Source organism: Lutra lutra, chromosome 5, assembly GCF_902655055.1.
Source record: "Lutra lutra chromosome 5, mLutLut1.2, whole genome shotgun sequence".
Lineage (NCBI taxonomy): Eukaryota > Metazoa > Chordata > Mammalia > Carnivora > Mustelidae > Lutra > Lutra lutra.
Genome location: NC_062282.1, coordinates 72,133,601 through 72,145,088, shown reverse-complemented (window position 1 = coordinate 72,145,088; position 11,488 = coordinate 72,133,601). Strand labels below are relative to the sequence as shown.

Sequence of the window (11,488 nt, the reverse complement as noted above, 5' to 3'; positions counted from 1 at the left end):
CTGCTCTGGGCATCTGTGAAAGGCTCTGGAAGGGGTATGGGATAGAGGAAAAAGTTAGGGAGGAGAAGACACAGCCTGTGGTCCAGGCATCTTCGATGGGCAATTGGGTGTAGGACCAGGAGAGTACAAACACTGCCTTTTCAGAGTTTATATCCTTGTGCAGTAAGCTTGACGCAGGACAACTAACATTTGAGTTCTTGTGGTATATCAGCCATTGCTCTAAGTTGCATTATGTGCATTAATTCTTTTCATCCTCATAATAATCCTATGATGAAGTATTGTTTTCCCCATTTCATAGGTAAGGCACAGAGAGGTAAAGTAACTACCCAAGGTCACACAGCTAATAACTAGGGGAATTGGGATTTGAATGTTGGTAGTCTATATCCTTAATTCTGGAGCTATAACTCCTCCGTGGCAACCCAGTGGGATGACAGAAGAACAGTGAAAATGTAGCCAAAATTCAAGTGTGCAGTTTGGCAGGGTGGGTTGGTGGACTTGAATCAGTTTTGTCGAGGTGGGATGCCCTTTCTGGGTGACTATTTGGTTGAGGAAGGGCAGACTGGTGGTTGAGGGAAGTGATGACATCTTGTAGATCCACTTGTTGAGGAGCTTTCTCTGTTGGGCACTAGATACATCTCAGGGAAGACCAAAATGAGGAGAGGGAGACTAAGAGCAGGGAGCTGACAGCCCAGCAGGGAGACTTGTGTGCAGACATTGCTAATGAAAGTCCCGCTCAACTCTGCCTGCAGGGAGGCAGGTAGCAGGGAAGCAAAGTGTTTACCGAGCTTTGAAGAATAGAGATTCTCCGGAAACCAGGGGAGAGAAAGGCCTCATTGGTGGAGGGAACAGCACTGCACAGCTCACCCATCTGGGGGAAGTACTATTTGGACAAGAATTTAAAAGGCGCATGCTGCTCACCTACCCTGCTCTCAGCCCATCTGCCCAAGTCTCCACACAGCTCCATTTTCTGCATCCACAGTCCCTCACCAGCCCCTGCCCTTCTGGAGATGGGGACAAGAGCGAGACAAATTGTGTGCATATTTCTCCCACCACAATGATCCCCAATCTCAGATCCGAGGTGGGAAAGGAGTTCCTGAAGGAAAAAAGGGGAGAGTAGGATGGGACCTGGAGTCCCAAGCATGCTTGAACAGCGTAACAACTTTTCTTAAACTCACAAGTGCACTTTGCTTTCCGGAAGAGGAATATGGCTTCCTGGGAGGTGGAGCTGTAGCGCTTATCCCAGTCCAGGGCTCACAGGTTGGCCTTCTCATTTTTCTCATTTGCTCTGATTGAAAGATTAGCCCTGAGGACCCAGTTTACACCCAGAGCTATCCAATTAAGAGACTCTGCAGTTCCTCCAAGTCAGAGACAGCCTGAGTGGGGTGAGCCCACAGGGTGAACCTGTATTTCCCCAGCCGGTGCCAATCCCAGTGCAAGGAAGGAGGCGGAGGAGGTCATGGCCCCAGTGGGAGTTGCCCTGAGCAGCGTGCTGCCCCCAACGCCACCCCCCCATCACTGCCAGACTGTAGCAGGTTGTTGCCAGGACCCAGGAGATGATGTTCCAGGTATACTGGACTCTTAAGTCCACATCCATGCTATCAGATCCACTGAAAATAAGATTCTGACGAGGTTGAAAGGAATTCAAGTTTATTTTTACAAAAGCTCCAACAAGCAAATCTGTGTGGAGAAAAGGTAGAGATTTGCACAGACACTAGTACAGTTTATCTGGTCTCTGGCCACTCTGCACCTACGAGCAGTCCCCGTGGCTTAGTGCATTTACAAAAAACTGCTCAGGGTGGAAAGACTTCACAAATGACTGGTAAATACGTGGTTCAGTCACTCCTATCCTCCACACTACTGACAGGGCTCCAGCTGGCAGAGATGGCTGTCTAGGGAACGGCTCTGTGGTGTCACTGTGTCAGACAGCAGTGGGCCTCTCCCTCTCAGCTGTGCTGGGAAGCTCCTCCCAGCAGCACCATGGCTGAGCAGACGCAGCCTCAGAAGCTGCTCATCTGAACCCAAAGCTCTCTGAGCTGTGTTCCCCCTTTGGGGGTCGGTGGCTGAGATCATTCTTTCACACAAAATTCCTCTAATTAAGCTAATAGACTACTTTCAGAGTAACAGGAAAAAATATATTTTAAGCTTGATCAAATTACTGTACATTAAACAAAGCATCCTTTATGATCTAGTTTTTGTAAGAGAATATCTAAGTCAGGGCCAAGTCAGAGGAAATGCACCTGGAGAGATGGTCCCATTTTTGCAATGATGGGCAGGGTCACTGGGACTTGAACTGCTAGGTTTGTGCTTGGTACAAACCTGGGGAGCTGGAAGAACCTGGCCAGCTCTGGCTGGTAGAGCAGCGAGAACTGGTCAGTAAGAACCAGCCCCACTCTTCAGACCCAAGCAAGGCCCACCACTGTCTTGACTCCAGCTCCCTGAGGGACCCATACTAGCCCTTGCTGCAGAAGGAAAACCGAGTGGCACTATGATTCTTCATTCCTAAAACCAAGCAGTGGCTTGGTTTTTTAGACTACCCTTCCCACCAGTGACCGTGACCTGCCTTTTTTCTCTTTATTGCCTCTAAAGACTCAGGAACTTTTTCTCAGTTGCTTTCAGTGTCTTCTTCCTGCCTTGTCACACGATCCATAAAGCCTAGAAGTCAGAAGAGTCCCAGCAAGAAGGGGTTGCCATTAGGCTCTAAAGGATACTAGGGTTAGGGGCACAGAGGCTGGCAAGCGGAACAGAAGGTATCTGAGCTGGACTACACACTTCCCAGATGCTGCTTTACCAGTCCTTTGCAGGGGCTCAACTGCTCAGTACTGACCTATAATTAAAATAGAGTCTTCATCTTTGAAACAGAACCATTTTACATTCTAAGTCAAATTTTGAGTGCTAAAATATTAGCATAGAGCAATTTCAGGAAGGTCTAACCACTCAACTTAAGGGCACCACCATCTCAGGGACATCCACCTCCACCTTAGTAAAGTTGTCGTTAGTCTAACTGTACATTCCATCTTACCCTGTCCATCCTCAGGGATTCTAACCCTTCCATGCCTGCCTCATGGAACCCCCATACCCGGTCCCATATAGTCCTATAAAGGGTGGGGGTTTGAAATTTAACCTCTCCCATATTAAGCTCAGGGTGGCCTCCTCCTGAGCTGTGCATGTCCCCCTGACCTCACCCCATCCCCTTAACCTCAAGGGCTGCCACTGAGACGAAGCTCTTCTTACTGTCAGAGAAACCCACTATCTGGTCCAGTAAAGGAAACATATCCCATATTCGTCCAGAGTGCATACTAAGTGTGCAAAGCCTAGGCCTTAGGGAGACTCTTCATAGAGTCACTACGGCCAGAGCATCTTCTGGAGCCCACAGGGGCCAAGAAGAGTGATGCTACCATTTTGGGGGCAGAGTGCGTCAGCTACATGGGCAAAGTGGAAAGCCTGGTCTGGGGCAAAGTTGATGTCTACCTGTGCTTTCTTTAGCAGATCAGATATAGGAGTACACCAGTCGGGCATGAGCCTCTCCAGCTCTAAGGTGATGATGACCAAGGCGAGTGTGGAACCCTTGAACTGCAGCAGCTGGTGGCCCGCCATACAGTGCTGCAGCTGCCTGGTCAGGGACGCGACGTGGAGGGAAGGATTCCTCTGAGGCAGCAGCTCCACCACGTGGGGCCAGCCCACGACCACCAGGGTGTGGAACTAGAGACCGTGGTTTTTAATGTTAGAACATAAAACCCCTGACCTTTCATAGATAAATGACCAAAAGTGCAAACAATGTCAATTTCCATCAGGGAACATCAAATGTTGCCCCACCCTTTTCATTCCCATCCAGGGCCCCCCAAAGGACTTGAGGCTTAATGCTCATTTTGTGACCAAGCTCAGCTTCACCCTTGGAGAGAAAAGACAATCTGCTTCGTTACATGGTCATTATGAGTTTCAAGTACTTAGATGACAATGTTTCCATTCTGAAAAACAGAAGCATACTATTCAAGATTAAGGTAGCAGGAAAGTTACTTGTATCTGTTTGACATGAGAAGAAACTGCAACTTGGCAACCTTGGCCAGTTTTCATAATGAAACAGCCCTTAGTGATTTAATCTTCATGCTTCATAACAGACCAAACCCCATGACATTTCCACATCGCATAATTTTGCCTTACTAACAGAATCATATCCTTAAGGATAACCATTATTCCCGAACTAAAAAAATACCAACTAATATGACATTTTTTAAGTGCCAGATCAATATGGTCTAAAGCCTCAATAAGGATTGTGTGTAGGTGAATAAAGACAGCTAAGTGAATGTGTGTAAAGTGTAGCAAAACCAGACAGCTTTTTATGTACAGTATTCATAGAATGGAAAGCTCAATATTTTTGCAGTGTGTATTTAAAAGAGAAACGCACCACAAAGGTGCCGTCTAAAAATCTTTATAAAGTTAATTTAATGTCTTCTACAAGTGGGAGTCTGGTGGAACTGTGTTGGATTTAAGATACATTTTCACTCTTGCATATGTCGTGAGCCTTGTGGGTCACCTCCCCGTGGTGCATGCGCAAGGGCGTGTGCCCGCCTCTGCTTGGCCGTCCTACGTTGTGAACAGCTGTTCCAAAGGTACAGATGAGTCTAGGCTGGACTCAGCCAACATCTGGTACTCACTGTGGTCAAGAAGTCCCGTAGCGTCACAATACAGAGGTCCCAGTGCAGTTTGTCCAAGATAGCCAGCTCTGTCCTCAGCAGCTCATTCGGGGTATAGCGAGAGCCCTAGTGCTTTAAAGAAGTCTTTTCCTTGTGGAAGTAACTGTAAAAAGAAAATAAAGAGGCCAAAGCCCTGTATCATGTCATGGTAACTTGTTTTCTTATCTGTGGGAGCTGGGCCCTAGTGGACCCTAGTGGAGTTGTCTTTTGGTGACCTGCCACAGAAAACGCCACAGGAAAACCAAGTCAGATCTTGGCCATGTGTCCCCAGGTGGTTATGACAACAGGCCGTGAGTGTCACATGCTTGCCCTCTGGTAGTAGGTTTTTTATTTTCATTCCAGTGGAGTTAACATACCGTGTTATGTTAATCTCAGGTGTACAGTATAGTGCTTTAATGCCAACAGGTCTTGATCCCCAAATGTGCTCCAGCTCATACCCAAAGGTGCTTTTGAGGGTGGGGCTATTCAGCCGCAGCAACCTACCCACGGTTTTCGTTCCTGTCATTCCTGTGTCTGATTCCTACCATGATTACTTGTCCTAGAGAGGAAAAGTATGTCTTTGAGCTTCCTGGTCTACACCAGACAGGCTCATTCACAAAACCTCCCATGGTTTTGGCAACCCATAGGTGCAACCACATTTCCTTCAACCTTGATTTAAGGCAGTTCTTTTCTGGAAAAATGATGACTTTTTCCCAGAAGGACTAGTAAGCCTTGTCCATGAGTCCATTCAAGTACAGGTGCTCCAAAGACTATTTTCCTTTTTTAGGTAAACAAAGTATTACCATAGCTTCCACAAATGCTTCTTTTAAGGGTCATTTACTTGAATTTTAGTTGGACAGAAGCAACTTTGGGGGAGCACAATTATATTCTAAAGGACAGGGGTTCAAGGCATTTTTATAGAAGGTTTGGAAATGGATACACATGTGATTATTTTTTTTTCTGACCCTTCAGACCCTGAGCTCAGCCAGGGGGGACCCTGTGGAAATGACAGAGACTTCATTATCCCCAAAGGGGAACAGGTTATAGAGAGGGAAGGGGGACCTCTGGGAAGAATTTTGGCAGAGAATCTTCTGAACAGAAACCACAGTGAAACTGCAAAGTCCAAGCAAGCCTGAAGCACTTGTAGGGGGCATCTCCTCTACCCCCCCCACACACACACATGGCCCTCCTGCCCCTCTCAGAGAAGACCCCAGAGTCCCTGAGGGCCAGCTTCATTGACACAGACAAGTCCTTAAGTCTCAAACAGATTTCTTCGATGTACTTTCTAGGGGTGGACATGAGGCCACATGGTTTGGGAAGCCTTTTTCTTAGGTCAACAGCAGCTGCTTCTGCTCAGTGGGAGGCAGAATCGGACATCAACCAAGAAGGTAAGGTCCATTTGCTAGGAGGTCAGGCCTCTGGGTCTATTGGATGAGGAGAATTCAGCTAAGTGCCCATTTGTGGGGTCCTGGGGTGCAATAAGGCTAAAGAAGGGGCACCAGAGATCCTGGGAAGTTAATGAATTTTCCAACATGCCCAACATTCCTAAGGACACAGACTTTTCAGGAAGTCTGGGTGCTCCTGTGTTACACTCCTCTACCTCAAAAGCTGCTCAGAGCAGACTGCCACGAATGCCTACCTCCTCTTCTTCGTTAACTTTGGCAGCAAGTCTCAAGGAAGTAATCATGGCATTTTAGAGTATTCACCCTCTTATCTGCAGTTTGGAACAAACACATTTGAGCAGATCATGAATGCCAGACACAAAGGGTAAAGCATTGGTGGGTGTTTGTTTGTTTGTTTGTTTTTGTTTTTGTTTTTTTAGGAAATTACATTTTTTCCTTCATTCAAAAAGATTGATTGTATTCCTCCACAAGTTAGTGCCAGTTTTAGATTTGAACCGTGAATATGCTCCTGATTTCAGAACCGGGAGGGACTAGTCAATAGTCCTTTGTCAGGGGAATGAATAATGGTGGGAAATATAGCACCATCTCGGGGAATACACAGGCCCATCCTGGCCTCAGGCTGCACTGGACCGGTGCACACAAGCACACCCTATCTCATCTCGGAAGGCCTCCCGGCTCTGAGCCAGACGGGCAGGGGAGAGCGATGTAAAGAGATTACTATTACAGTTCTACCATTTCGAGCAAGCCCCTTAGCTTACAAGCCTCTGAGCATCTGGGATAGCAGAGGTCAGTTTCCTCTCCCACCCCATTTACCATCCTCACAAGCCTCCCTACCTTTAATGAAACCAGGAGGCGGCCGAATTAGTGAGAGCCAGGTTAAAAGTGGTCTGGGAGAAGTAAAAAATGTTAAGCTCCAGGAGCCACAGCACGAGGGCCCGGACCTTGTGGCAGATCTCGGGCTGCCAGAAAGAGTGGGTAGGAGAGGGCCGAGAGGGTCGTGGGTGGCCAGTCTCAGTCTGCATGTGGTGCAGATTGGCCGAAGGTGACCGGAGGGGCTTCGAGGAGAACCTGCACCTTAAGTTGCGGTGGGCCTAAGTGCTTCTCGGTCGCCCAGCGGCTCAGGGATTAGGATGGCTCTTCCGCTCGAAGACAGGGGCCCGGCGGCAGGGGCCCGCGATTCCAGCCTCGTGCCTCGCGTCCCACCCGCACCTGGGGCAGGTCCCGGCACCCCGGGTGCGGCTCATTCGGGCGCGGGAGCAGGTGGAACCCGGCTGCGCCCCGTGTGCGCGCTGGGAAGGGGGCGAACGTGCTCCCGGGAGGTCCCCGCCGGGGGGCGCGCTATCTGGGGTTGGCCCCCCGCCACAGGCGCGCCTTGCGACCCAGGGCCAGTTGCAGGTGGGAGACCAAAGGGCCTCCCCTGTCCCACGGCACCGCCCAGGGCGCGGGCCCAAGGGGTGCTGCAGGGACAACGGACTCGGAGCGGCGCTCAGGGCGGGAGCTGCAGCTCGGAACAGCCCTCCTGAAGCCATAGCGAGCGCCCAGTCCCAGGTGTGAGACCCGCCATAGCCGGCTATTATAAGCCGGCCGTCCGGGACTTGCTGCGACTTGCTGCGGGGGCCTAGCGGGAGCGGCGCGGGGCGGGGCAGGCTCTCCCGATCCCGCCCAGTCCTGGCCCGCAGCTGCCCCTCCCAGCCGGCGGGGCTTTGGCCCGGGCTCCTGGGACGCGGCGCCCAAAGCGCGCACAGGCGGGCGAAGGATCCCCTGTCCCCGCGCTCCCCGCCCCCGCCGCCCAGGTGAGCTTCTTCCCTGGCCAAAGCCCGCGCCCCACGACCAGAGTCCCGCATACGGGACCGGGCAGCTGGTGACCACGCTGGCCCTGGAGAAGGACGCCCGGCCGCGGACCCTGCGTCTTACCTCAAAGTACGTCTTCTGGGGCACACAGCACCCGGTAGAGAAGCGTCACGAGCTCTCCTCAGTTAGACAAGCTTGAGATGGGATTCTGACTCTGTGTGGTCTCCTGTATGTGACTTGAGCTCTGTCTCGGTTACTTCGTCTCTTACAAAGCGACAGTATCTTCCTCACGAAGTAGTTTCTTCATGCGTACATTTTTTCCCCATCAGTAGTTACTCAGTGAAGGCCTACAATGTTTTAGGGCATGACAGTGAATAAAATAGACTTGGAATTTACATTCTAGGAAAGACAGATACTAAACATGAGTAGAATCCCAGCGATTTCTCTTCGAAGTATAGGCTCAACAGAAATTCATATATGTGCACCAAAAAGACACCTGCATCATGTTCAGGGCCGCGGTATTTGTAGTTGCCCCAAATGTCCATCAGTAATTGAACGGGATAAACAAATTGTATGTTCACACAATGGAATACGACACCACACTGAAAAAGAACGGACGTATGCTGTACCGAACAAGAAAGAATTTCACAAAGATAATACTGAATGTAGAGGGACAGGTACAAAAGACGTCATAGTGGATGATTCCATTAATATAAAGTATAAGAACAAGAAAAAAAATCTATGACGTTAAGAGTTAAAATAGTGACTACCGTTAGGGGGCAGTGGATAGTAACCAGAAAGGATCACAGGACCTTCTAGGAGGCTGGTAATGTTCTGTTTCTTGATTTAGATGCTGATTACACACAACTCTGAAAATTGACCAAGCTGTGCATTTATGATTTGTGCACTTGTCTTAAGATGTACTTCATTAAAAATATACATTATATTAAATTACATGAAAATATATGGGAATGTCAGAAGGAGAAGAAAGAGGAAAAGGAACAGAAGAAATATTTCAAGTGGTCATGACTGATAATTTCCCCAGGTAATATCAGACACCAAACCACAGAACCAGGAAGCTTAGAGAACACCGAGCAGGATAAATGCCCAAAAATGATACTCAGGCATATCATATTCAAACTACAGAAAATAAAAGATAAAAAATTTTGAAAGAAGCCAGAGTGGGGGGAAAGAAACTTACCTATAAAAGAGCAAAGATGAGAATTAACATTGTACTTCTCCTCAGAGATCATGCAAGCAAGAAGAAAGTGTATTGAAATATTTAAAGTGTGGAGAGAAAAAAAAACTATCAACCTGGAATTCTGTATCTAGTGAAATTATCTTTCAAAAGTGTTGAAGATTAGAGAGGGCACAGATTGCATGGAGCACTGGGTGTGGTGCAAAAACAATGAATACTGTTATGCTGAAAATAAATTAAAAATAAATAAATAAATAATTAATAAATAAATAAAATCTTTTTAAAAAAAGTGTTGAAGAAACAAAGATCTTGTATATAGAGGATCCTATGGAAACCACTAAAAAACTCTTAGAAGTAATAAACAAATTCATTAAATTTCAGAGTACAAGGTCCATGTATTAGAAAAAAATAATTTTATTTCTATATAACAATGAACAATGTGAAAATAAAATTAAGAAAATAATTCTGGGGTGCCTGGGTGGCTCAGTGGGTTAAGCCGCTGCCTTCGGCTCAGGTCATGATCCCAGGTCCTGGGTTCAAGCCCCGCATGGGGCTTTCTGCTCAGCAGGGAGCCTGCTTCCTCCTCTCTCTCTGCCTGCCTCTCTGCCTGCTTGTGATTTCTCTCTGTCAAATAAATAAATAAAATCTTAAAAAAAAAAAAAAAGCTTCTATCTTAGGCTCAGGTCATGATCTCAGGGTCCTGGGATCGAGCCCCAAGTCCGGCTCTCTGCTTGATGGAGAGCCTGCTTCCTCCTCTGTCTCTCTCTGCCTGCCTCTCTGCCTACTTGTGATCTCTGCCTGTCAAGTAAATAAATAAAATCTTTAAAAAAAGAAAATAATTCCATTCAGTATCATTAAAAAGAATAAAATATTTAAGAATATAGCAAAAAAAAAGCACAACATTTATACACTGAAACCTACAAAACATCACTGAAAGAAATTAAAGGAGACCTAAAGAGATGGAAAGACATTCCATGTCCATAGGTTAAAAGACTTACATTGTTAAAGTGGCAGTACTTTCCAAATTGAGCTGTAGGTTCAACATAATCTATTAAGTTTCCAGCTGACTTTTTGTGGAAATTTACAAGGTCCTTCTAAAACTTCTGTGGAAATGCAAGGGTGTCAGACTAGCCACAACAGTCTTGAAAAAGCAGAGCAAAGATGGAGGCCTCAAACTATATAACTTCAAAACTTACTGCAAACCTATTGCAATCGAGATGGTATAGCACTGGCATTAGGTTAGTCATTTAGACCAATGGAATTGAATTGAGATTCTAGGAATCTCAATGTGACTCAACAGTCACATTCATGATCAAGTGATTTTTGACAAGGGTACCACAGTAGTTCAGTGGAGGGAAGAAAAGACTTTTCAGCAAATGTGATGGGACAGCAGGATATTCATAAACAGAAAAATGAGGCTGAATCCCTCTATCATACAATATACAAAAATGATTCAAAAATATATCATAGAGCCAAATATAAAAGCTAAAACTACAAAATTCTTACAGAAATAAGTCTTTATGACCTTGGGTTTGGAAATGGTTTATTAAATATGCACCAAAAGTACAATGAAAGAAATGAAAAAAAGAATACATAAATTGGATTTTATCTAAATTTAAAACTTTTGAGCTTCAAAGAACACACTCCAGAAATTAAAAAGATAACCCACAGAATGGGAGAAAAATTTATGCACATTATATATCTGAAAAGAGACTTGTATTTAGGATTTAAAAGAACTCTTGCAACTTAATAATGAAAAGGCAAATAAAATGGGCACAAAAACTTACAGCAGCAGTGTTCATAGTGGCCAAAAAATAGAAACAACTGAAATATCTGCCAACTGACAAATGTATAAGAATGTGGTATATCCACACAATGGAATATTACTCAGCTATTAAAAGTAAATAATTATTCATATATGCCACAATAGCGTTGAGCTTGAAAGCATTACTCTAAGTGATAGAAATCATTTTAAAAAGGCCACATATTACCTAATTCAATTTAGTATATGTGCTGCCAAAGAGAGCACTATCTAATTCAACTTATATGAAATGTCCCAAATAGGCAAGAGAGACAGAAGTTACCTAGGGCTGGGATGTTGATGAAGAGGGGGTGGAGGGTGAGTGGGAGTGACTGCTATGAGTATAGTTTCTTTTTAGGGTGATAAAAATGTTTCAAATTGATTGTGATTATGGTCTGTGTATATAATAAAAATCATTTAAGTTTACAATTTAAATTGGTGAATTGTGTGTCTGATGATATCTCAATAAGGCAGTGTATATGTATACACATAATGTATATATCATATACACAGCATATCAGATGGTGATAAGTACCAAGGAGAAATATGAAATATGGAGAAGAGCTAAGAAGACTGGGGCTAAAAGTTGAAATTTTAAGTAGAGAGATCATGGCAGGGCTCATTG

General features: G+C 45.8%; 1 protein-coding gene across 1 annotated transcript; it reads right to left on the bottom strand.

The window, feature by feature from the left end:
- Positions 1-1,642: 1,642 nt before the first annotated feature.
- On the bottom strand, positions 1,643-10,864 carry CCNI2 (cyclin I family member 2). The gene is given in 8 exon segments (XM_053447851.1): positions 1,643-3,699; positions 4,653-4,769; positions 4,771-4,794; positions 6,310-6,384; positions 6,908-6,936; positions 6,939-7,037; positions 7,417-8,002; positions 10,850-10,864. Coding segments are annotated over 8 exon segments (1,302 nt in total). The 3' UTR covers positions 1,643-3,342.
- Between the last annotated feature and the right edge of the window lie 624 nt (positions 10,865-11,488).